The sequence below is a fragment of the Lissotriton helveticus genome, chromosome 7, assembly GCF_964261635.1.
Source record: "Lissotriton helveticus chromosome 7, aLisHel1.1, whole genome shotgun sequence".
In the NCBI taxonomy this organism is placed as follows: Eukaryota; Metazoa; Chordata; class Amphibia; order Caudata; family Salamandridae; genus Lissotriton; species Lissotriton helveticus.
The window spans coordinates 162910928-162938391 of NC_136068.1; the positions used below are offsets into that span (position 1 = coordinate 162910928).

The following is a 27464-nucleotide window of genomic DNA, read 5'->3' on the forward strand; positions in this document are numbered from 1 at the left end:
GATCTTCTTAATGAAGTGGTTCAACTTTCATCTACAGTGGTAGACGATTTCTTTGCCAGCCTAGACGATTTAATGTTTTCTCCTGACACAAGAATAACTTTTGAAGTTAGCACACAGCGTTCTATGAACTCTGAATTTGACCTTCGCCTTTTCATAACAAAGGCTTCCAAGTTTGGAACTCTATTTCACTATGATTTAATTAGAATTTTTTGTTTTACTACCTTTCAAAGACTGAACATTGGCACAAAGTAATCTGCTTAAAGTAGAACTATTCTTAGAGAACAAGAATTCTTTGAATACTTCCTTGAAACAATTTTGACCTTATCTACAAACTAACACAGTTTATATACTTTGCTATGAGATGGTCTCGAATTTTTTCTGTAACTAAGAGCCATTTCATGAATGTAATCTCATGATTGATTGGGTTAGCATTTCCCATATTACAATGCCATCATTTCCTTTGTAATGCGTACTATGCAAATGCTCATTTTTCCTTGTGCAACCATTTCAAATGCATTTAATATGAATTTTTGGGGGTTGTAAACACATGCTCTAGATTATATGTTGTAGTGCTTGGTCTTAGATGAACATGATAACGTGGAGTGGGTGTTGTGTACCATTTTAAGACCCTATTGTAATTTTCCCGATTCATGCCCTTATAAAGGTATACATCACTATGTCCTTATATAGGCATTAGAATCATAACCATATTTAGACATAGCTCATGCAGTCCAAATACGGCAGGGCTACTTCCACTAGTTCCGAAAATCTACACTGATTTCTTGGAAAACTCAGCTTCAGCAGCTAGGGACTTCCACTTGCTTGAGAACTGACTTGTCCAAGAACTCATGGAGTTTTCAAAGAATTGAGACTCTTTTATGATGTTATTATGTCCACCTTTACGTCAAACTCGGAAACTTCATGGTATAAATATGCCCACACTTGCCTTAGCAAACACACGGTGGTCTGCAGCAGTTCGACTATCTACTTGCCCGACGCATCCTGTTACTGCAAGTACCGAAGGAAGCCGACCCTCCAGCAGACGCACTGAGAGAGACGCTGTCTTTTCTCCTGCCGAGAAATCCAGCTCCAGTGTTTCCAAGCTACCCTTGCGGGTTGTTGGGAAATCGAGTCTTGAGGCTGACCTTCTTCATTCCAAATCAAGGTACATGGCTGATTAGACCCTAAGAGAAATCTTGGACAGATTCTTGGCAAAAGAATACTATATTTATTCTACACCTCACTTACATCTTCTTCCCTCGTACTAAGCTTAGGTTAGGTTCATCGGGGTAGGCATATTTTAGAAGCACCAGTTGAGTAATTTTAGCCTCTGTTATTTATGTATGTATTTATTTATGGTTTAGGAACCATACAATGCTCTTACAGTATTATTTTATTATTCTCTTTCTACTGTATGCATTATATTTTACAACCAGTTTTACGATTATAGCAGTTCATTTCTTAGGCTTGAGAAAGAAGACTGTTCCATAAATCCTTTTATTGAAAACGCCCGTCTATCTATTTTCTCTGCACCTCTGGTGAAACGAAGCATGCACGATTGACTGAGTGAAATATCTATCTATTGTTTCCACGACTCTGAAGATCAGTTTTATCTTGGAGGAAACAAAGTTGTCATGTTTATGCGGTTGTCAGAAACGAATCCCTTCTTGTTTATTCGAGAAAGTTTCTAGTGACCTCTGAGCTAGCTGACACTCACAATTAAGTCTAATATATTCGATACAGACCTAGTAGACATAAGTCCTATGTCACATCTATAGGATATATTATTCCAATGCGCAGAGCCTATTGGGAATATAGGAAGTACACTACATAACGAAGACAGCTTAGCTTAAAAGGCCGCAGAATAAATTTGCTTGGTATTTGTCAACATACTTTTCATTCCTGTCTCATTAACATTTATAAAGTAAAATGATTCTGGATTTGAAACATTAAAACCGGAAAAGTATGGAAATTTGCCATAAAATGTTTTTGAGCTACCCTTTGGTGGCGTAGGACAATGTTCCCATTGGTTATATTTCAGTACATTTCTAGGATTTGCAGGTTTGTGCAAGAAATGATGACCATAGTGATTATTACAATACAGTTGCTCATAATCTGATGAACATTCTTAGTATTCATGATTTGTACATTTTGCAGACATTTCTAAGTCTGACATCATATTATTAAGATGAAACAAAGTCATTAAAGGAAATCTTGAATTGATGTAGAATCTTCAACAGCTCTGCCGGACCGAAAATGTCATAATCAGTTCTCTACCAAGCTATACCACCAGGTATAGGAACGGCTGTGATGTTCACTGATGACAAGTCTCTTTGTCCACGATGAGATGATTTGTGTAGCTTGAGGAGTAAGTGGATGTTCTTACTTACTGTGTCCTTTTTAACATATCTTCCATTTATCAGCATTCCCAAAGTTAATACGTTACGAGAGTCAACCAAATTAGAAGACAAAGTACACCCAACATGATCCAAAGTTTCTTCCTTGGAGACACCAGACAAGTCTTTTCGAGTTGATGAAAAAGTATTGTTGCTTGTTCTTTGAAAGTTCATTTTACTGGCGTTGTTTCCGGCTCACAGGGATCTTCAGAAAACGTATCAAATGTATTAAAATAGTTGGAGGCAGTTCTGTCAATTGTAGGGATTGCATCAGGATTCGTTGAAATCACTGGAACCCCTTGATCACTTCTTACATTTGTATAGTCAGCCGCTATTTCATTGTAGACAGGCGTTTCTTGACGAACTGTTATTTGGGTCTCAAGAGGTACAAGTTCCATGACTTTATTGCATAGTCCTTTTTTTCGCACTGCAGATTCTTCAAAGGTGATGATTCTCTCAGTTTGAACCTCTTGGATAGTAGCCAGATTTGGGCATCTGCTACATCTTTGGAGTCCCCTTGGCCGACTGCTTATGATCGGCCACATGATGTGGTTTTACCAGGTCGATGGACACAAACCTGTTCTCCTTTTTACCAGCAAGGAGCGGCAGTAATACTGTTCTTGATCCGTGGATGGCTAGGATAGGTACTGGCCCTGTCTGTAAGAAGGCCCAAATTCCTTCTTGTCCGCGATCTTTTCTCTGACTAGATCCCCAATCTTAGTAATCCAGACAGGCCTTGCTGGGACGGTTGGATTTTCTTCAGTGGTTGTAGGCTTCAGGAACACGTTACTTTGGCTTTTCCTTATTTCATTTAGGTCCTGCAAAACAGCCAAACGATCTTTGATATCAAAGGGTTTTTGTTCCACCACTGAAGTCTGACAATCGAGATCCGAAATTATCATTCTGGTCCCGAAGAGGATTTCATATGGAGTGATACCCCCTAGAGAACTTCTTGGCAGATTGTTAAGACTACGTTGGACACTTATTAGATGTGTTTCCCACCCATCACCCGAGCCTAGTAACCTAGCTGTTATAGATTGCTTTATGTCCCATTTTTTTCTCTCCACTACCGAATTTCCCTCAGTATGGAATGGACTAGAGTACCACAATGCAACGCCCAATTTGGCCATAGCCTCCTTGTAAGCTCGAGAGCTAAACACAGGACCCTGGTCAGAATGTAGCGTGCCGACTTCATATGTGCCTTTAAAGACTCGCAAATCTTTTATAACAGTTCGAGCGTCAGCTGAGCGCTGAGGCCACATCCAAATGAATCTGTCCTAATATTTGTGGGACCGCATTTATCCACAGGGACGTCTGCGTGTAGAAAGTCTAATGCTGTCTAACAATGGTGTATGTACTGGGCTGGCTACACTGTAGTCAGGTATCTCTCTCTCAGTCAGTCAGTCTCTCTCTCTGTCAGCCAGTCTCTCTCTCTCTCTGTCAGTCAGTCTCTCAGTCAGTTAGTCAGTCTCTCTCTGTCAGTCAGTCTCAGTCAGTCAGTCTCTTACTCTGTCAGTCTCTCTCTCTCTCTCTGTCAGTCTCTCTCTCTCAGTGTATCTCTCTCTCACTCTGTCAGTCTCTCTGTCAGTCAGTCAGTCTCTCCCTCTGCCAGTCTCTCTCAGTCTGTCAGTCAGTCTTTGTCAGTCAGTCAGCCTCTCTCTCTCAGTCAGTCTCTCTCTGTGTCAGCCTCTCTATCTCTCTCTCTCTCTCTGTCAGTCAGTCTCTCAGTCAGTCAGTCTCTCTGTCAGCCAGTCTCTCTTTGTCAGTCAGTCTCTCTCTGTCTCTCTGTCAGACTCTCTCAGTCAGTCAATCTCTGTCAGTCTCTCTCTCTCTCTCTCTCTCTCTCTCAATCAGTCAGTCTCTGTCAGTCTCTCTCTCTCTGTCAGTCCCTCTCTCATTCAGTCAGACAGTCTCTGTCAGTCACTGTCAGTCTCTCTCTTTCTGTCAGTCAGTCTTTCTCTCAGTCACTCTCTCTTTCTGTCAGTCAGTCTATCTCAGTCAGTATCTCTCTGTCAGTCAGTCAGTCTGTCTCCGTGTCAGTCGTCAGTCAGTCTTTCAGTCAGTCTCTCTCTGTCAGTCCGTCAGTCTCTCTCTGTTAATCTTAGACAGTCTCTCTCTCTCTCTCAGTCAGTCGGTCTCTCTCTCTGTCAGTCTCTCTCTCAGTCAGCCTCTTTCTGTCAGTCAGTCTCTCTCTGTCAGTCAGTCAGTCTCTCTCTCTCTCTCTGTCAGTTTCTCTCAGTCAGTCCGTCAGTCTCTCTCTGTCAGTCTCAGTCAGTCACTCTCTCTAGTCAGTCAGTCTCTGTCAGTCAGGTAGTCTCTCCCTCCCAGCCAGTCTCTCTCTTTCTGTTGGTCAATCTCTCTCTGTCAGCCTCTCTCTCAGCCAGCCAGTCAGTCTCTATCTCTCTCTCTCTCTCTCTCTCTCTCTCTCTCTCTCTCTCTCTCTCTCTCTGTCAGTCAGCCAGTCTCTTAGTCAGTCAGTCACTCTGTCAGTCAGTTTCTCTCTGTCAATCAGTCTCTCTCTGTCAGTCAGTCAGTCTCACTCTCTCTGTCAGTCTCTCCCAGTCAGTCAGTCTCTCTCTGTCTGTCAGTCTCTCTCTCAGCCAGTCAGTCTCTCTCTGTCAGTCAGTCTCTCTCTCTGTCAGTAAGTCTCTCTCTCTGTCAGTCTCTCCCAGTCAGTCAGTCTCTCGCTATCTCTGTCAGTCAGTCTCTCTCTCTGTCAGTCAGTCTCTCTCTCAGCCAGTCAGTCTCTCTTTCAGTCAGTCTCTCCCTGTCAGTCAGTCTCCCTCTCCGTCCGTCAGTCTCTCTGTCAGTCAGTCTGTCTCTCTGTCAGTCAGTCAGTCTCTCTCTCTCTCTCTGTCAGTTAGTCTCTCTCACTCTCTGTCAGTCAGTCTCTCTCTCTCTCTCTCTCTCTCTCCCTCTCTCTCTCTCTCTCTCTCTCTCTCTCTCAGTCAGTCTATCTCTGTCAGTCTCTCTCTCTGCCAGTATCTCAGTCAGTCTGTATCTCAGTCTGTCAGTCAGTCAGTCTCTGTCTCTATTCTCTTTCCACTCTCTCTCTTTCTCCACTCTCTCTCTCCACTCTCTCTCCACTGTCTCTCAATCTCTCCACTCTCTCTCTCCACTGTCTCGCTCTCTCCACTTTCTCTCTCTTTCTCTCTCTCACTCTCTCTCTCCACTTTCTCGCTCTCTTTCTCTCTGGGGGACCATGGGTACATTACCTGCAAGGTCGGCGTGCCGCCAGGGAAGGCCTGCTGTGCCGTACTATGAGTACCACAAGCTTAAACCGTATCAAATTCTGCCAGTAGGCTATCCGTACCAGGTGTTTTACCAGTTGCTAGTGCGTGTATACTTGCTCTGATTTTGTCTAGGAGAATAGGGTCATCTATTTCTAGTCTTTTTTTCAGAATTGATCTGTGGCGGCGGGTTAATCTCTGCCAGGTATCCTTGAATATCTTCAGGTGTGGCTAAGATTGAGGATTTTTAAAGTGCAGTGTAGTGAGCTGTAAATTTCCAGTGTATGTCTCTTTGTGAATATAATGTGATGCCTTGTACAGAGCGGAGTGAGGTGACCGGTGAAGTAGAATCTTCTTTCCGGATCAACCCTGCTAGGAGTCTACCAGCTTTTTTGCCTGAGTGATGTGAGCGCGCATATTGCGCCTCATAATTAAGGCAGAGGAGTCTTTCTAGTAATCGGGCATCTGCCTCCCTACTGTCTGTTAGTCTTTTGGTCAAGCTTTCAATTGCTCCTCTTTAGCGTGCTGCTAGAGTCTTCTCAAGGGTAGTAAGTTCTGTCTCCAGTTATTTGCACATGCCAGCCTGCGCACCAACGCAATGTCCTCTAATGACTGTGTTGAAAGTGTCCCATTCCATCAATGGTGACGTGGCATAGTCTGCATTTATCTCAAAATATTGCTCTACGCCTCCTTTACCTACTCCCGAAATGTTGCATCCATCAGCGCATCCGGCTGTAATCGCCATCTGGGGAACGGTGGTGTGTCAATAGTCCAGTCTATTTGTAGTGTGGCAGGTTATGGTCTGAATTGATTCTCCCAAGATAGTGGGGTTCTGTGATGACTGGCAGGTGGTCATCAGATACCAATATCCGATCAAGTAGAACGTGTAACCAATGTGCTCCGTAAAATTATGAGTATACCTTGTCATGTGGGTTCCTGTCTCTCCATGCATCTACCAGATACTACTGTGAAGCCCAGTTGTTTAGTGCCTTTCATGGCAGCTGCCTAAGGCGCACCGGGGAGGGGAGGTAAAGAGCGATCAAAGGGTCACATCTAAAATACTGTTATAATAACCTCCTAGGATCATTGGAACCCCGTGCCAGGCTGCCAACTTATTTGATAGTGTATCTAAAAATAAGGCCTGCTCAGTTTTGGGTACATATATCGGTGCAATATTAATGGGTTGGCCATATAATTTGCCCGTGTTATAACATATCTACCCTCTGTGTTGGTCAGTGTTTCCTCTATACAGAAAGGTATACCTGGTCAGACCCATATCAGTGCGCCCCTGGCATACACCAAGTAGCTTGTGGTGTTTAGTTGCCCCCTCTACCTCCTCTGTAAGTTCGTTGACTTTGGACCCTGCCAGGTGTGTCTCCTGGAGAAGGGCAATCTGAATGTGATGTCTCTTAAGATATGAATAGATTAAGTATCTGTGGGTGGGGCTATGTATGCCTCTCACATTCCATATGCCTATTTTAATTGGCGCCATGATACCATTACTTCAGCGGACATGTGGCTTGCATAATGCCCAGAGATCCTATAATTGGGTGTGGTGCAAGTCACAGATAGAGACTGTTGCTGATCTACTATATATGACTAACCAAGTGTGTTGACCCAGCACGTGACAGATGGTAGAACTGCACCAAACCAAAACATACAATGCCAAAAGGGCGAGAATGCAACTAACAATTGTCCAAATAGTAGAAAAAACAAACAACTTTCTGTGAGTGACAAGGAGGGTTGCCGTACAGGCTTAACACGTTTACAATGCAAGGAACACAGGTTCATAGTAACTCCTTTTTTTGTCCTATTGGTAAAGGCATATACCGGGGACACATCTTGTTAAGTACTGGCTGGCTCAGAGTGAAAAGATAACATCTGTTTATACAAAACAGTAGTGCCTTAGGTCCCATCCCCACTATGCCCACCTTCTGTAACTCCTAGAGGACCATATGGACAACATTTCGGAGCATTATTACATGACAACTACAATTAAGACTGTTTGTACTTGCACGAACTACAGCACATCTCGATAGGCGTGTTCATTAAGTTCTACATCAGAAACTAAATTACATCATCAGCAGTCTGCAGATTAACATCTGGGAGGTTTTCTGAGTCTTGCGAATTGAGGGTCTCGTCTGATAGGTCCCCCTCACTGTCTCTCTCATGTAAGCTGGATTCTGATGATACCTCACCTCGTGCCCCTGCAATTTCTGCTGCCACTTGGAGAGTGCTACGCTGGTCCTGTTTCATCTGTTCTATGTTGGGTCCAAGGCTTTGTGACATTGGGGCTTTGGTGCATATCTTCTCTCTCCTGCGCTTACCGGCATGGCCGCTGGAATGCATTTTCTTTGTTCCCGCCAGCGCTGAGGTACCTCCTGTTGATTCCCCTGTGTCTAACTACTCGCCCGCTGCTTCAGGAGTGTTGAAGAAGTGTGATTTACCTTGTGCTATCACTCGTAGACGAGCTGGGAACCACAGGCAGTATTTGAGGTCTTGCTGCCGAAGCCAACGTTTCACTTCCATGAAGGAGTATCTTTGTTTTTGCACCATTGCCATGAAATCAGGTAAAACATGACTGTACTGTTTCCCACTTGCACTTTTTGTAACTTCCAAGTTACCTGGAGGATTGCATCCCTGTCCCTGTAATTCAGCACGCAGATCAGTAGTGGTCTGGGATTAGCTCCTGGTATCAGGGGCTTAGCTGGTACTCTCTGTGCCCGCTTGATGACGAAGTGGGAAGAAAGTGCACCCATCGGTATCAGGTTGCGGAACCAGGACTCGATGTACGTTATCACGTACCTTCCTTCCTTGCCTTCCGGAAGACCCACTACGCGCACATTGTTGCGCTTTGACCGCCCTTCAGCGTCCTCAATGTGATTTTCCTGGAAGTCAACTCGGGCTTTAAGGTCTTTAATACGCCTGTCCACAGTTGCCATTTGTGGAAGGATCTCCGCCACTGTGGCCTTCATTGCAGATATCCTGTCCACAAGTTTGCAGTGATCTGCGTGTAGTAGGTTCAGATCAATTGCCACCTTATGAATTTTACCTTCAAGGGAAGTGTGGGTTTGGTCCATTGTTGTATTCAGCTTCTCTACTTCTGTCAGTACTGCGTCCAGCTTGATGGTCATTTGTTCTGTTGGCTCCTCTCCGGCCATCTTGTTTGACTGTGCGCGAGTTAAGGAGAGCTAAATGGTAGGGCCCCTGCTGTCTGTCTGTGGCCATCCCCTGTGTGACATATGTTCACTGCAGGGCGTGTGACAGTTGCTTCCTGGGTACGCTAGCGCTATGGTAACTAAGGAGAGATGTTTCTTGACCTTACCCGCCCAGGTGGGTGGTATGTTGCGTTGTGCACCCTAGTACAGATTAAGTTGAATTGAAATCTGGCCACAGTTGTTGCACCCCAAGTCTCACAGAACTGCGCCCCTCTTGCATCAACATCGGCACTTGCGCAGCTTAGGGCCCACCAGTGAATACATATGATGTCATTTTAACGGCCTCATTTGAGTTCTAGAGGCTTGATAAGATGGGAGCCCAGGTGTCAGAAGCCACATTCTGCGACAGATTCATCCGACGTGGGCCCCGGAGGTACGCACTTCCTCCCCATTCTCAATTCGCTATAAACGTGTGGCAAATGCAGATAATCCTGCCCAAGTCCGCCCCTGTAGCTGGGAAACTCTTGTCTGCTATACTGGCAAATCCGATAGGCATACTCTTATGCTTCTGGGGTCCCCACTCCTAGTGGAGATCTCCTACAGTTGTGCGAGGCCACAAGCCCACCTCATCAGTGTTGCGCTGGCTTCGGGACTTAACGCTCTTTCCCGTGTTCGGGACACTGACTGCTGTGCATGTATACATGACGAGCCGCAGCCTCTCCGCTGTTAGTCTAGGCCAGGAAGGAGCTGCAGTGATGGCACGCCGAGGCTTTCACTTTATCGTGGCTTACTGGATGGGGCTCATCCCCGGCGCTGTCCTAGTTTTGCAGCCGGGCTGCGCTCACTCCTGCCTGGCCACCAACGCACAGCTCTAGCTGCAGTCTGCAGCGATCCTGACCTTAAAAAATTGCACAGCATACTCCGGACCCGACCGATATCCAGTAAAGGCAGTTGGCGGCCCGCCAATGCTTTACAAAGGATATATTAATCGGATGTCAGGAAGTCAGCAACGGAGCTCTAACAGAGCTCATCTGACACCATTGCCTGTGTGGTCACACTCCCGTGAAAAATCACTTGGTTGGTCATGAATCAGTAAGTCATTGCTTGTGTGAAAAGTTTAATAATTTCAAAGACATCAGTCACTACTCTCAACACTGTAGTGGGGTTCCATTGATATATTCTATAACAATGGCAAATTGTTCAATGCAGACTGGAAAACATATTCTCCTACAATTTCTAACTTATAAGTCTATGAGAATAATAAGCACTAATCGTTTGAAAGGTGGGAAAATGCTGAGAAAAGAAAACCTGAATACACAAAAAATAATACAAAAAAAAACAGGAGTGATGACCCTACCCCTTCTATGCAATACTGGTTCACTTCTTAAGCTTTCTCCCTCAATACAGCCAGTGAGAAGGGGGCACAATCAATTTCCATTCAAGAGAGCTAGAGTAGAATTCTTACCTCAGCCAATCACAGGTGGGCTAAATCAATTTCAATTCAAGAGGACTAGAGTGCAGTTCTTAACTCTGCATGCTCCTGGGTAATTTCACTGAGAGAATTATGTCCCTTTCTTGTCCATTCTCCATCCTTATGATAGATCAACAGTAGTTTGCACCTGATGGTTCTAAAGTATCGCAATTTTATAGTAAAAACTGGGCATTGACATTAACATATTTGTTAGTACTGTATACTCCCACATGAATGCAGCTATCTCCATGTGATTAGGCAGCAGCAAATAACAAATGTCCACTTTGATTATTACTTTCTAGGGAAATGCGGGCCCTGCTTGTTTCTGGCTTCTCTTGTACCTTTTGAAGAACCCTAAGGCCATGGCTGCAGTTAAAAAAGAATTAGACGAAATATTTAAAAACAAAGCCCAGCCCTTGGATGAAAAAGAATACACTTCCCAAGAATTGTTGGACAGCGCTCATGTTTTTGGTGAGTATAATGCTTTTTTCCAATAGTAAGATTTCAATAGTGTATCAGACACAGTGCAAAAAATGCAATAAGCAAAATCAAGAATAACACAAGCGTGGAATCTCATTTTTCAAAACCAAAAAGCTGAAAAAACATGATTGAATACATCTCATGACCATAACCATTTATGTTCTGCATGTCAGACACTTTCACCAAGTACCTTCCCAAACAAGCAAATAGAAATCACTTTTTTAATTTAGTGTAATCTCCACATTGTTATGCAGTCATCTCATTGCATTTTTATCAACATCTTTTACTCACATCTCGTATTCACCTTCCACAAGTCGTGGCAGGAGTAGGAGTAAAGGTTAGGATAATACCTTAACTTTAGAATTTCATGTGTTGATGTGCTTTATGGTGGAGGCACTTTTAACATCCCTAGTTCATGCATTTTGTCATCAGAAACAATGTGGGAGATCAGCTCGAAAATGTGGTGTAGCTTTTTGTGCATGTCTCACCTACTACAGCAGGCCAGGGACCGCAAAGTAGCAAGAGAGGCTACCTAAGAGGTTGAGGCAGCAAACAAAGGAAAATTAATTAAACCCATAAGTGGATGACAAAGGCAAATGCAAGCCTCCATGCGGATGGTACAACTACTTCACCAGAGATACAACGGATCTCACAGTGAATCACCCAGTAGTTAGTTTGTGTGAGCGGATGTTGACACATTAAGAAAAGGAGGTCCTTCAACTGGGTTTAACTTTCTGCCCAAGGATTAATTTGTATTTTGCATCTACTAGGCCTTATTGTATTTAAGATGATTGAGAAATTGACATTGATGAAGGTACATCTGTCAGCAAATGGGAATGTACAGTTCTAAAATGTTGAACTTGTCTAATCTATAAGAGATTGAGTATTAACCCTTTCGCTGCTAGGCCTTCCCCCCTCCCACCCTGTGCTAAAGCTTTTTTTGGCTATTTGGGGTAGTTCGATCTTAGGCCCCTGTAACTTTTTGTCCACATAAGGTATGCATCCTAAATTTGCTTCCTTTTCTTCCAATATCCTGAGGATTTCAGAGGTACCTAGGGTTTGTGGATTCCCCTAGAGGAGACCCAGAAATTAGCCAACATACAGCAACATTTTGTTTATTGGGGGGAATAGTATTAAAAAGCGTCTGTTTTTTCCCTGCAAATGGTATCACCAAAGGGCTTGTGGTGCTTAAATTACTGTCTTCTCAGCTGACAGGAACAGGCAGACTTTTGTAAGAAAACCGACATTTTCTACACAGTTTTGGCATTTTACTGTGATATAGCCTATTTTTACAATTGTTTGTGCTTTCAACCTCCTTCCAGTTAGCGGTAGAAATGGGTGTGAAAGAAATAATGGATCCTAGAAAGCTATATATTTCATAAAAGTAGACAATATTCTGAATTTAGCAAGGGGTTATTTGTGGAGATCCCTCAAGGTTTTCCTATAAAACTAACAGTTGAAATAAAATAATATTAAAATTGAGTTGAAATAAACAGCCATTTGTGCCAACATTTTCTTTCACCTGCAACTTCTTCTAAGTGTGGCAGATTTTTTAAAGCAATATACCATTACATCCAACTGGACCCTTCTGGTTGCGGTGATATATAGGACTTGTAGGTTCACTAAGATCCGAGATACTCAGAGTTAATAACTGAGCTACACATTGAAATGGGTTTTCATTGTGTACCCGGTATACAGCAATTAATTTGGTAAAATATGAAGAGTAAAAAATAGGTATCAAGGACACCTTTATATTTCTGAAATGGGAGCAAAATATAAAGTTTAGAAGCAGTAGTTAGTTGCACATCTCGGAAATTTTGGTTACCCATACTAGTATGTGAATTAGAGGACATTTTTCAAAGTGACTTATTTTTTACTCATTGTCTTACATTTATTTAGAAGGCAGAAATGCGTAGAAAGTCAATAGGTAATAACATTTGTTCTACAATGTTGTGTTCCTCTAAGTCTCCTGTTAAAAATGGTATCTCATTTGTGTGGGTAGGCATAGTGCCTGCGACAAGAAACAGCCCTAAACGCAACATAGACATATCACATTTTTCTAGTGAAAACTGATCCATATTTTTTTGCAATGTGCCTAGCTGAGGATTTTGGACCCTAGATCAGCCGGCAGCTAGGGAAACCTAGCAAACCTGTACATTTTTTAAAACTTGATATCCAGGGGAATCCAGGATGGGGTGACGTCTGTGGTTTTCACCTGATTCTCTTACCCATAATCCCTTGCAAACCTCAAACTTTGTAAAAAGAAAATAAATCCTCATATTTCTATGATGGAAAGTTCTGGAATCTACAGGGAGCTGCAAACCTCTACCCACCCAGCATTCCCCTGAGGCTCCTGATAAAAATGGTACCTCACTTGCGTGGGTAGGCCAAGTACCTGTGACAGGAAACTGCCCAAAACGCAACGTGGGTACATCACATTTTTCCAGTGGAAACTGACCCTTTTTAGCAATGTGTCTAGCTGTAGATTTTGGATCCTAGCTCAGCTGGCACCTAGGTAAACCTAGCAAACCTGTAAATTTTTGAAAATTAGACCTCCAGGAGAATCCAGGATGGGGTGACTTATTTGGCTCTCGCCAGGTTCTGTTACCCTGAATCCCTTGCAAACCTGAAACTTTGCCAGAAAAAACAAATTTTCCTCAATCTTCTGGCCCGAAAAGTTCTGGAATCTGCATGGAGCCACAACTTCTACCCACCCAGCATTCCCCCATGTCTTCTGATAAAAATGGTACCTCACTTGTGTGGGTAGGCCTAGTGCCTGTGACAGGAAATAGCCCAAACGCAACATGGGCACATCACATTTTCCAGTGAGAACTGACCTTTTTTTGCAATGTGCCTAGATGTGGATTTTGGAACCTGTTGGGAATCTGTTGGGATTAGGATTTATCTCCAAAAGTAAGGTGATAGAGACCGGAATGGAATCTCGTTTCCCTTAGGCTTTATTAAAGTACAACAACACATGAAAATGTCCAATGTTCCTCCGCTTGGTTGGGGTTGCTCCCGTCATTACCAAGGGGTTGGTCTGGGCTTCTGTCCTTCTTCCACCGGTCCAGACCCCATGATGCAAATTAAATGAAATACCTAGGGTCAGTATAGAGGAAGATACAGCTTCCTCCTACAGGGAATGGGGCGTGAGGGAAGTATCACCCAGATACCGGTACCAAGTAGTATTTATCGTGTCCTCCCTCTATGATGCTTCCCTCCCCTTCCCATGCCCTGAAAATCCCCAGATTTTCATCCGTACCTTGTACAGCCACCCTCCTCCCGGTGAGTGGCGGGGCAAGCCATGGTCCCGTTGGCCCCCCTGGCGTCTCATTCCCCTTGAGGACAGCGTCTCTACCCGTGTCTCTCCACAGCTCCTCTGTCTCGGCAGTGATACTCTTCTGCTTCGGCGTCTGCGTTTCCTCTCCCTCTATCCTTGCCTCGTCTTCCGCCTTTGTCACAGCTCGCGGGGGTCTTCTTTCGTCCTGCTCATCTCCTGATAGGACCATTGAGGGAAGCATCACTGGCCACGCCCCTTGGAGCTCATCCTGGTGGCCGCTGATCACTCCCTTACAGGGCTCTTCCACAGCCTGCATACGGAGGGACAGTACATCAGTGAAGGTGTCGGAAGGACAATATGGCACTATAGTTTGATGTCCGTCATCCGTCTCCTGAAACATGCCCCACGTAGGAATTCCCTGATTGGGGGAAAGAGGAAATCGGGATAGAAAGTCCACGTTACCCTGATCCCTGCCCTTCCGGTGGCAAACCTCGAACTGGAATAGTTAAAGCGCCAAGAACCAGCGAAGGACCCGTTAGTTGCACCCCTTATTCCATTGGAGCCAGGTACGGATAGCGTGGTCAGTGTACAGAATAAAAGACCGTCCCTCTAAATAGTACCTTCAGTTCTCTAAACCCCACCTCAGGGCCAGGCACTCTTTTTCTATCGTGGAATAAGCCTGTTCTCTAGGGAAGAGTTTCCGACCTATATAAAGAATCGGCCTTTCAAGTCCGTCAGCATCCAATTGAGAGAGCACGGCTCTTATGCCAACTCCAGAAGCGTCAGTTTGCAGGATGAAGGGTTTGAGGAAATTAGGAGTGAGCAACACTGAATATGTGGTAAGTATCGTTTTTAATTTCTAGAAGGCCATACTCTCTTGGTCAGATGGGGTTCTAAGGTGAGAAGGCAGAGTAGACTTCCTCAATAGGTTGGTGAGGGGTGCAGCAATGTCAGAGAAGAGGGGTATAAACCGTCTGTAATAACCGACTAACCCCAGGAAGGCCCGTAGTTCCTTTCCGGTGGTGGGAAAGGGGGTGTCCTGAATGGCCCTGACCTTTTCGGTTTGTGGTTCGATCAGTCCTTTTCCCAACAAATACCCCAGATATTTCACTTGAAATGCAAACTTCAACTTCTTTGCATTGATATGCAAGTTAGCCCTTCTTAGTTCTGACAGAATGGTGGCAAGATGGTTCTAATGTTTTGTTTACGTTTTGCTGTACACTATTATGTCATCTAGGTATTCTGATGAGTACCCTAGATGTTGTTTTAATAGGGTATCCATGAGTCTTTGGAAACTGGCAGGGGCCCCATGTAGGCCAAATGGTAATACAGTGAACAACCCATCAGGAGTAGAAAAAGCTGTTTTCTCCTGGTCACTAGGGTGTAATGGGATCTGCCAATAGCCCTTAGTGAGGTCGATGGTAGTGATATATAGAGCCTCACCCAGGCACATGATCATTTCGTCCACTCTCGAAAGAGGGTACACGTCCTGTTTAGATATGTGGTTTACTGCTCTGAAATCAATACAAAAACGGGTACTCCCGTCCGGTTTTGGCACCAGGACTTTAGGGAACACCAGTTGCTCATGGAGGGTATTATGAGTTGCTCATGGAGGGTATTATGACCCCTAGGTTTAGCATATCTGTCACTTCCTTTTTTAGAGCGGAACTACGTACTTCAGGAACCCGGTAAGGTTTCTGTTTGATAGTGACCCCTTCTGTGGTTGGTATGGAATGAGTTGCAAAGTGGGTTCTACCGGGTTGGTCTAAAAAGATATCAGACATGGAGTGTAGGATGGTCACTAACTCCTGTTTTTCCTTACTATAAAGTTCAGGGCTAATAAGAGTGGCATCAACCGTGGTCGAGGAAGCAGTCACCACAGAGACTGTACAGGTCTTGCTAGGAGCTGGACCCAACCATTTTTTTAGTAAATTGACGTGGTACATCTGGGTTTTTCCTGAGGACAGGCGTAACACTTTGGTGGTCTCCCCTATCTTCTGATTATTTCATATGGACCGTGCCATTCTTTCTTTAGTTTGTGGGTGGAGAAAGGCAGGAGGATCAGAACACATTCACCGATTTGGTACTCCCTCCATTGCTTGCCTTTGTCATAATGACATTTTTGCTGGCTTTGTGCTCTCTCTAGATTGTCATGGGCGAGGGTTCTTAACTTATGCAGACGCACTTTGACCTGGTTGGCATAATCATTTAGGGCCTGAGCTTCTTTTGCTCCATTCTCCTCCCAGCTTTCTTTTGTGATTTTCAGTAAGGTGCGTGGTCTTCGTCCGTACAGTAGCTTGAACGGAGAGACTCCCAAGCTGCTCTGGACCGTACTGCGAATCTCAAACAGGGCAAGAAGAAGGAGTTGATCCCAATTCCTTCCGTTCCCGGTTAACAGTTTTTTAGAGTGAGCTTTAGGTTGCTGTTGTACCTCTACACAAGGCCATTTATTTGGGGATGGTAAACGGACGCTTTGATATGCTTGATATCCAAAGGTTTACATACCCCCTTCATTAGCTTGGACACAAACGTGTCCCCTGGTTGGCGATGATCGTGTGGGGAAACCCCATTCCGGAAAATACTTCGATCAGTCTCTGACTGGTTTTTTTGGCACTACAGTGGCCTGCCAGGAGGTGGGAGTGGGCGAAGAACAAGATTTTGGTCGTTGAAAGCAGCTGGGACCAACAACTGGGACTCTACCCCTTCTTTAACAATGCGATAGAGGAGGCCCTTACGCTCCGAAAAACAAGGATAGGTTCTTCTAGGATCGTTTTTTGTCTCCAGTGCGTTGTGTCAGGCGTTGCTAAGGTAGCTGTCATTTATCTGAGCTACCCTAAGGATTGTCCATAGCCCATGGTTCAGAGCCTAGTAAGTTGGTATGCATGCTTTGGCCTAAAGAACAGTCCTTCAGTGTCTTGGCTAGGAGAGCGGGAAAACAAGGATTATCCACCCCTAGTATAAGCTCTTCAGGGAGTAACGGAAGAACCCCCACATCTGCTATGGTTTTTACCCCGGTCTCAGTACAAAGAGTCAGCCGGGCTACTGAATACTCCTTAATGTCCCCATGAACGCAACGTATACTAACAGCCCGCTTGGGTATGATACAGGATACAGGGACTATCTCCTCTCTGGCTACTGAGTGTTTACATCCCGAGTCAGGAAGGGATGTCACCGGTTGTTGGTTCACAGTGAGACTTACATAATAAACAGGCCTCATTTCTTGTGCATAGAGGACAGTTCGGGGAGCACAGCTGACGTAAATGGGTTTGTCTTCCGGTTTGTCTCTCTTTTTCCCACAGAACCGGGCGATGTGTCCCCACTCGCCACATTCAAAGCACGGGGTCTGAAAGGCTCCACGGCTGATTTTGGCAGTTTTCTTTCAGTTCTTGGTGGAGGGAGCCCCATTTGTGGTTTTTGTGGTTCCCTCGTCGTGTTGCGGTAATGGGCCAGCATGAAGGAGGTGGCCATCTCCACCGCATGATCTAGGGTTAGGCCTGCATGTTGGGGGAGCCACCTTTGAGTTCCATAAGGAAGGGCCTCAAGGTATTGTTTGAGGTAGACCTTGTTCATTATGTCCTCCTTGCTAGACTCCAATGGTTTCAGCCACCGATCCGCTGCGATCTTCATTTTATAAAAGAGGGTATTTGGGTTGTCCCTGTCGGAATTTCAGGCGATGCGTCTCATCATCCACACCTAGGCGGTCTAGGGTGTACTGTTTTACCAGGCCATAGACTTTAGTCCTGTCCTTATTGATGACCTGGTAGGTGGTCTGTGCTTCACCTTTGAGCAAGGGGGCCAAATAAAAGGGCCATCGATCCGTAGGTCAGCCGCTAGCTCTTGCGGCTCTTTCAAAGTTAAAAAAGAAGGAGACGGGGGTCTTCCCCTAAAACGTATTTCTGAAGGGGAACCACTGTCCCAGGGGGTGCAGGGCCTTTCCCTTGTCCGAGGCCCATGAGGAGTTGTGTCTGCCCTTCTGCTATCTTGATCACATGGTCAGCTTGGGTCTGGATGGCCGAAGTAAAAACAGCCTGATCCAACTCGGCTTGATTCGCGTTCTTCTCTATGGCCCATTCTAACTTGGACTGTCCTTCTTTCAGCTGATAAACCAGATTCTCCATCCTGTATTGGTATGGGTCTATACCCGCATTCTCCATCACTTTGTCAGTGAATCGGTTGGGATTAGGGTTTATCTCCAAAAGTAAGGCAATAGAGACCGGAATAGAATCTTGTTTCCCTTATGCTTTATTCAAGTACAACAACAAATGAAAATGTCCAGTGTTCCTCAGCTTGGTTGAGGTTGCTCCTGTCTACACCAAGGGATTAGTCTGGGCTTCCATCCTTGTGACTTGTGTGGCTCTCTTCAGGATCTGTTACCCATAATCCCTTACAAATATTACACTCTGTCAAAAAAACAAATTTTCCTCAATTTTCTGTGATGGAACGTTCTGAAATCTGCAGGGAGCCATAAACTTCCACCGACCCAGCATTCCCCCAAGTCTCCTGATAAAAATGGTACCTCACATATATGAGCAGGCCTAGTGCCGGTGACAGGAAATGGACTAAAACGCAATGTGGGCACCTCAAATTTTTCCAGTGAATACTGACCATTTTATCGCAATGTGCCTAACTGTGGATTTTGGACCCTCACTCAGCCAGCACCTAGGTAAACCTAGCAAACCTGTACATTTGTTAATACTAGACAGCAAAAGGAATCCAGGATGGGGTGACTTGTATGGCTCTCATCAGGTTCTGTTACCCAAAATCCCCTGCAAACCTCAAACATTGTCAAAAAAACAAACATTTTCCTCACTTTTCAGTGATGGAAAGGTCTGGAATCTGAAGGGAGCCATAAACTTCCACCAACCCCGTATTTCCCCAAGTCTCCTGATAAAAATGGTACCTCAATTGTGCGGGTATGGCTAGTGCCCATGTCAGGAAACACCCCAATACATACTGTGGAGATGAGTGAGTCACCTGCTTTTTTGGTCCTGGGCTCAGTGGCCATCAAGAGAAACCTACCAAACCCAAACATTTCTGAAAACTACACACCTAGGGGAGTCCAGGGTGGTGCAGCTTCAGTGAAGCTCACTGTGCTATCTCCTCAGTCTCTATGCTTTTGGCCCTTCTCAGTCCCATGCTATTGGCCCACCCACCCATGGTGAGGTATCATTTTACTCGGGAGATGGAGGGGAACGCTGGGTGGTAGGAAAGGTTTGCCACACATATTTTTGTAGCTAAATTTAAGGTTTGCAGGGCATTCTGGGTAGGAAAATGTTGGGAGATCCACAAAAGCTGCACCCCCCTAGGTGTCTAGTTTTCAGAAATGTCTGGGTTTGGTAGGTTTCCCTAGATGGCCGCTGACCCTGAGACCAAAAACGCAGGTGGCTCCATTGCAAAACCAGGTAGTTTTGCGATTGATAATTTTGAAATCAGCACAGTACATTTTGGGCCATTTCCTGTCACAGGCACCAGCCCTACCCACACAAGTGAGTCACCATTTTTATGGTTCAAATGTGTTTTTTAAATGTTATCAACATACAGTGCGTCCGGCATTGCAAGAGCTGTATCTAAGCCGAAATACATTGTAAACGTTAGTCACAGCAAGGTGATCGGGGCATATGAGGAACGCAGTAAAATTAGAGTTAAACATAACATAAAACAAAACAAAGCACAAAGGAAACCTATCATAACTCCTCCCTCCACCCCCCACCCCATCCCTTGTTCACCAAAGAAACAGATGTATTCAGCGATTGAGTCTTGCTACTTAAATACGAGTATCATTTTCCAGCCCCTTTTGGGTCAGAGACCTGGAGGAGTCGAACATATCTTGGACAAGTGATTTCCCAGAACTCAGAGGAAAGAATGGACAAGAAGTGGCGGGCTCTATGATATATCCCCTCCTTTTCTTTGTGACCTGGTGATCTGCCCAGCTCCCTCTCCCATCTTGCGCGGCTAGCATTATACTGGTATGTGTGTCTGCCTACTAGCATTTTGTATAAGTCCGAGATACGTTTTTTGTCGGAGGTGCGAGTGACCAGCCACTTCTCGTAATTGGAGAGGTGTCTATTGGCAAATGGCTGCACCTGGGAGTGGAGAGCCCAGGTCGGATCTGGTAGTATCGGAGCCTTTCGGTTTCAGGTAGCCCGTAATTGGATTTAAGTTGGTGAAACTGTATAATCCCGTCTAGGTCGAAGAGATGACCTAAAGAGCTGCATTCCAAGGCTTTCCACCAGGTGAAGGCTGCTGCATTTAAACCCAGTTGAAAGTCTGGGTTCTCGATCAATGGGCTGAGTGGTGAGGGAAAAGAGGTGAGATTATGTTTGATATTGGTCTGATCCCACCTTTCTAGAGTAACCTGGGTAATGTGGGACGCATTTAGGTTAGGTGGTCTGTTTTTTCTCCTGAGGAAGGGGATTCCCTGCAGGGGTCTGGCAGCTACTGCTTGATCTTGGAATAGCCAGTGCTTCTCCGACTCTAGCCGGCTCCACTCGACCAAGTAGCGCAGTTGGGTCGCTTGAAAATAAAGGTGAATATCTGGGACACCGAAACCCCCTCTCTCCGGCGGAAGCATTGTCAGTGTTTGCTTCATTTGTGGTTTACGGCCATTCCATATAAATTGAGCAAGTTCCGATTGAGTCTGTTTGATCCAACTCTGTGGAGGTCGAAGAGGTAGGATTTGGAACAGTTATGAGATCTGGGGGAGGATAGTCATCTTAACTGGTGCTATTTTACCAAGCCAAGAGAGAGGATAGTGCTTCCATTGGGTCAACTCCTTACGGATTGTCTGCTGCAGCCTTACGTAGTTGGCGGTTACTGTGCTCGATAAGGAGGTAGCTAATTAGGGAATCGTGTCAGTTGCCCATTGAATGTGATGAAAGGTCTGGAGATGCGCACGGGTGGGTGGCGTTAGGGAGAGGTCGAGTGTGATCGATTTATCCATGTTCACTTTAAACCCGGATTCCAGTACGAAGACTTACAGTTATGCAAGGCATGCTGGGAGTGCGAGAAGTGGGGCCGATAAGGAGATTAGAACGTCATCGGCATACAGGCTGACAGTGTGGGTATAGCCTCCGAATGTAATCCCAGTGATCGCGAGGTGATGGCGAAGGCAATGGGCCAAGGGCTCTATGTAAAATGCAAAGAGAAGGGGCAACAGGGTGCACCCCTGTCGAGTGCCCCTCTCTATGAGGAATCGTGAGGGCAAATGGCCATTAACTCCGACTGTAGCTATCGGAAACTTAAAGCAATTGAGGATGTATGTCTGAAACTTCACCCCCTTACCCGCCCATATAAGGATTTGCTCTAAATTTGGCCAATGGACCAAGGTCTTCTCGGCATCGATTGTAAGGAACATGTACTCCCCTTGCATCCAAGAGGCCCTCTCAATGAGGTGAAGGGCCAGTTTTGTATTATCACTAGTCTGCCGTTGGGGAATGAAGCCTGCTTGGTCCTGATCAATCAGACCGGGCATGTAAGGCGAGAGACGGGCGGCCAATATTCTGGTGTATAACTTGAGGTTAATAATGAGAAGGGATATAGGGCGATAGGCGATAGATGTGGTCTTATCCTTTCCCGGTTTTGGATGACAGCTATGGAAGCTTCGAGCATTTTTGCTGGAATCGCAATGGATTCTGCAAATGAGTTAAAACGTTTTGTGAAAACTGGGGCTAATAGGGTACAGAATGTTTTATAAAATATGGCAGAAAAGCCATCAGGCCCAGGAGCCTTGGCAGGTTTGAGACATAAAATAACTGCGATGACCTCCTCAATCCTAATATCCCTGTCTAGGTGGTCTGCTTGGGCTTTCGTGAGGCTCGGAAGGCCATCGGAATCGAGAAAGGCAACTCTGTCCTCGGAAGACAGTGTAGAGCCGGCGTAGAGGCCGGCATAAAAGTCACAAAACGCCTCAGTAATGTCCGAGTCCTCAGAGACTCGTCGCCCATCCCCCCGCTGAATCTCCCGGACCCCCTGTTTCTGACGGGTTTCCCACAGCTTGTGGGTGAGGAGACGACCTCTTCTCTTCTCTTCCCATGTAATATGAGTGTCACAGACGGAGGGCTGCGAATTCCACCCTATCTTGGTCTAAAGCTGCGATTTGTTGTTGCATGGCTTTAAGTTGGTGCCAGACCTGGGGTGCTTCTTTCGTTTTCTGAATGAGATCTTACCTCTTGCGCCTGCGCTCTACATTGTCAGCTGTTGAGATGGCCACTAGTTCCCCGCTATAACCACTTTAAAAGCTGCCCATTGTGAGGAGAGGGAGGTGTCGTCATAAGCGTTGTGAGAAAAGTAGTCTTTCATGGAGCGTTGTATTCGGTCTACGAGTGTAGTGCAGTGTAACAGGTGTCTCAAAGACGCCAAAATCGGGAAGGTCGCTGCATTGGGGGAAGAGTAAAGGTCGCGATGACTGGTGCATGATAGGATAGAGAAGCTGCCCCAGTTTCTATGTCCGTTGCCATCGCCTGCAAAGGTGTGGATGTCAGCAAGTAATCTAGCCTGGCGTATATCTTATGGGCGTTAGAGTTGTAAGAATATGCGCTGCTATGGAGTGGAAGCTTAGCCACAGGTCGTTAAGGCCTATTTCCTGTAATTGGGTCAGACCTGCAGTGGATAATGCACCCACCTGGTTAGTGCGTTGGCTTGATCTGTCAGCGTTGTTGTCAAATACTATGTTCAAGTTTCCCCCCAAGAGGATCCTGCACTCTGTTGTGGCTGTCGCTTCAGTGAATGCTGTTTGGAGAAACTGTTCTTGCCCTTCGTTAGGGGCGTAAATGGAACCTATGGTGAACGTTAAACCCCCTAGGGCAAAATGGTAGGTTAGAAGCCGACCTTTAATTTTGGCTTCCTTGTGAAGACATCTGCTCGGAACCTCTGAGCGACCAATATGGCCACACCTGCTGTTTTGGTGGGACCCGAGGAAAACAGTTGGGTCGGGAACCCACGGGCTCTTAGGCAGTAGCAGTCTTTTAATAGTAAATGCGCTTTTTGGAGCAGACATATGTCTGCATTGGTATTTTCTAGACAGGATAAGACTGCCTTACGTTTAACGTACATTCAGAGTGAGTATTCTAAGTATGGTGGGAGTCATACGTCTAGATGGGGATGGGTAGGCTAAGTGTAGAGCCCGGACTCACTGCCGCATCGACGTCGGGTAATTTGAATGTCGAGGAACTCTCTCTGTGTGTAGGTATGCTATAATTTTTTTAAAAGGGTGGACAAGGAACCCCAAAACCGCTAAAAAACAAGAACCCTGAATAAAAAACTATTGGAAGTCCTTCTGCAAGGAGCAGAAATAAGAAAAGAAAATAGAAAAAATCATGTTGTAATCCATCAGCCTCAGATGATCTGGTCAAAAGTAACATGGGGAATACAGTGTGGCAAAGGGTGTCTCACCCCCCCCCCCCCCGCCAGCAGCCCTCCATCAAAAGAGAGACTTCAGAGAAAAGCAGTAGGTGTTGCAGGTATCAGCCGGGCTGTGTCTTCGCTAGTTCAGTTGACAAGTCTCGAGAGCTACTTTTTGCCCCTGAGACATTTCTGTAGGGTTGCATTTTTTTGAGCAGACATGTCTGCATTGGTATTTTATAGACAGGATAAGACTGCCTTACGTTTAACGGGGTTGTTAAGGCCCCCTACATTCAGAGTGAGTATTCTAAGTGTGGTGGGAGTCATACGTCTAGATGGGGACGGGTAGGCTAAGTGTAGAGCCCGGACTCACTGCCGCATCAACGTCGGGTAATTTGAATGTCGAGGAACTCTCTCTGTGTGTAGGTATGCTATAGTTTTAAAAAAAAGGTGGACAAGGAACCCCAAAACCACTAAAAAACAAGAACCCTTTATAAAAAACTATTGGAAGTCCTTCTGCAAGGAGCAGAAATAAGAAAAGAAAATAGAAAAATCATGTTGTAGTCCATCATCCTCAGATCCTCAGATGATCTGGTCAAAAGTAACATGGGGAATACAGTGTGGCAAAGGGTGTCTCACCAACCCCCCCCCCCCACCCGCCTGCAGCTATCCATAAAAAGAGAGATTTCAGAGAAAAGCAATAGGTCTTGCAGGTATCAGCCGGGCTGTGTCTTCGCTAGTTCAGTGGACAAAGTCTCGAGAGCTGCTTTCTGCCCCTGAAAGATTTCTGTGGGGTTTGGTCTTTTGGTCCAGCGCAGACGGCCCTGTTGTCTCCATCTGGGTTTCGTATCTTCTGAGCCTGGAGTAGGGCCGTCATCTCCGCTCTCCTCCGCAGGGGGGTGCACTCCCAGTAGGTGACAGGCTTCTGAGAGGGAGCGCAGCTGGAAGAGTTTGCCCTCCATATGGAAAACCAGTCAAAACGGATGACCCCAGCTGTAGGAAATATTGCGTTGTCGGCAATGCGCTGTGATGGGTTTGAAAGTTCTCCTTTTTTTGCAGGGTGAGTGCTGCTAAGCCTTGATACAGGACTGGGGTCTGGCCGCGAAAGGTTAGGGGGTGCATCTGACGGGCCTTTTGTAAAATGCCTTCTTTAGTTCAAAAGTCCTGAACACAGAGTAGAATATAAGGTGGCGTTACCGTCGCCAAACACGGCGGGCCTACTCTGTGCGCCCTGTCCAGAAGGAGGTCGGTGTCAAGTGGCTTGCTTAGTATGTGATTGAAGAGCTCCCTAGTGTATTTAAAGATATCACCTGTTTCCTCGTAATTTTTCACCCCTCGGATCCTGATGTTATGGCAGCGAGAACAATTTTCCAGGTCCTCGAGATGGGATTGTAGTTCTACTTGCTGATCGTGGATCCTGATGACTTCTTGCTGGAGGGCCACTAATTCCGTGTCCCTCCCATCGCTTTTCTCTTCTAGTTCCGCGACCCTCTCTCCGATGCTGTCCATATCCCTGCGGACATCTTTGACTTCGGCAGTGAGGTCACGTTTAAGTGTTTGCAGGTCCTTGCGTAGCGTCACAAAGAGGGATTTCAGGAAAGCCTCTATGATTGTTCACCACCTTCGCCACCCATTAGTGCGGTCTGATCGGGGCTCGCTGTTGACTCGCCCATTTGGTGACTGCCTTGGGCCTTCGCAAATAGGTCTTTAAGGGTTTTCTCTTTTCGTCCTCTGGAGGAGGACATGCTATGTTTCGCCTGTCGGCCAGCGTGGTCGTTGCTGGGTTGCGTGAGAATGGATGAGAAGCTGCAAGAGTGAGCTCTGGCGTGGTTTTGGTTCTCTCCCAGATAAAACCGGGACCCAATTACTCCCTCTCTGGGGACCTATAGTGAGCTCTGTCAGATGGGTTGCCAGAAGGCCCTGCTAGCCCCCTTAGTCCAGCCAGCGAGCCCCACTCCCTTGTTGGCTTGTCGTGTGATCTTGGTGTGGTGGGTACCTGGGCCCCTCGCCAGCGACAGGATTATACCACCTGGGAGACACCCGGGGCAGGCTGTTTCAGATCCATGCTTCCCCCGCTTGAGCACCTTGCAGGCATGCACTCAATACCTCCTCTCCAGTGCGCCCTGTGCTTGAAGGCCTCGTGCGGGATATCGGGTTTGGGGGAATGCGCTGCTCTCTTGGGTTCGCCTCAAGTTCTCAAAGGCGTTAGGGACTCTTCCATCAGCTCAGGGCCTTCCGCCGTTGCTGTATGCCCCCGCACCTCGCTCTCCCAAAGGCGAACATCCACTGAGGCTTTCCTCACGGAGTGCTCACCGCCACGTGTGTTCCTCTAGACGGCCTACAGGCCACTAAAGCTCCGTGAGGCCGAGGTGTGAGATGGTGGAGGGACCGTCGCACTGCTAGAGGATCGGCCACTGCGAGAGCTCCGCGCCTATCGCTATATGGGTGCTGTGCTGTGCTGTGGTAGGCCGCTATGTCTAGGCATACTCCCTGCAAAGCACCAGGATCCCGCGCAAGGGCCCCGGATTTCCCACAGGCGGCCTCTGCCCGACGTCTTCTTCCCCCATTGGCGAGTGCCCACTGCGCCTTTCCCTCCCAAGGTTGTCACTTGCCTGCTGTCTGGCGGGGAAGGTGGAGCACACACACCACCAGCCAAGCACCATCTATGCACACAGTCAGCCAAGCACTATCCACGCACACCGCCAGCCAAGCGCCACCCACGCATTCCACCAGCCACGAGCCAAACCAGCACACCACCATCAAAGCACCCCGTCAGCCAAGCATCAGTCCAAGTTCACTTCCAGCCAAGCGCCACTCCATGCACACCACCAAGCAAGCTCCAATCTACACACACGTCTGCAGTAAATTACCTCCCAGTTCATTGATTACCATATTTTGTAGAGTGGGGATCTAGATCAATATCCCTACTCAGGTTCTATTATTGAACTCTTCCTTCTTCGGTACATTTTACAATGATTTATACAGATCCCCGTTTCAAATTATCGATTGCACCCCAAACATTATTACACTAGGTTTTCTGTAGATTTCTTGTTATTGAGAAAAAATATATTTTTTTATCATCACTTCACGTTATCACATAGACATAATCATTGTAAACTGTACCAAAGTAGGAAGAGTTCAATAATAGAACTTGAGTAGGGATATTGATCTACATCCCAACTCTACAAAATATAGTAATCTATTGTCTGGGAGGTAATTTACTGCAGACATGTTATTTTGATTCCAGCCACCTTAGTCCGTAACAGAATCACTTTCCCCTAGGAGACACAATCTACACACACAGTCATCAAGCACGAGTTCACACACACCATTAGCCAAGTGCAGGTCCACACACACTGCTAGCAAAATGCCAGCCAAAGGTCAGTACACGCAGGCCGTCAGTAAAACTTCAGTTCACACACACAATCTCCCCTGGTCTCTAGTGGATTTCTGCTCCCCACTTGGGGGCAGATGAGACTAAAAATATCACCGAAACAGCCAAACGGTGTGCCTAAAAAAAGGGGAGCACCCTTGCCTATGGGATTTCTCCCTGACATACCCATAAAAATAACCTGGTGTTTAGTCGGCTTTCTGCCCCCGGGGGCAGAGAGACTATTTTGGGGGTGAGGGCATTAGCATGCTCAGTCTCGATAGCCCCTACCCCTACAAATGAAAAAACAAAACAATCCCTGGTGCCTAGTAGGCTTTCTGCCCCCCCGGGGGGTAAATCAGAGATTATTGCCCCACCTGCCTCCCAGGGGAGGCAGAAAGACTGGCTAATTTTTTTGGGGGGTGGGGGCATTGACATGCCCATTCTGGGCAGCCCCCAGCACTACGTATAATAAAAAACCTAATCCCTGGTGCCTAGTGGGCATTTTGCCCCCCCTCGGGGGAGCAGATAAGGGGCTATTGTCCCATCTGCCACCCGGAGGCAATATTTTTTGGGGAGTGGGGGCACTGTTATGCCCATTCTGGGCCGCCTCCATCCCTACATATAAAAAACTCCATAATCCTTAGTACCTAGTGAGCTTTCTGTTTCCCCGGGAGGGGCGATCAGGGGCTATCTGTGTCCTCCGGGAGCTGAGATACGCCTTGAGCACGTAGGCAGGG

The 27464-nt window shown here is 46.2% G+C and overlaps 1 protein-coding gene across 1 annotated transcript in view; it reads left to right on the top strand.

Annotated features, from left to right (window-relative positions):
- The window catches only part of PTGIS (prostaglandin I2 synthase), a 1239217-nt gene that overhangs the window by 988449 nt on the left and 223304 nt on the right, over nt 1-27464 (top strand). The window contains exon 7 of the mRNA XM_078651848.1: nt 10558-10726. Coding sequence (XP_078507974.1) covers nt 10558-10726 — 169 coding nt within the window. The remainder of the gene's footprint in view (nt 1-10557; nt 10727-27464) is intronic.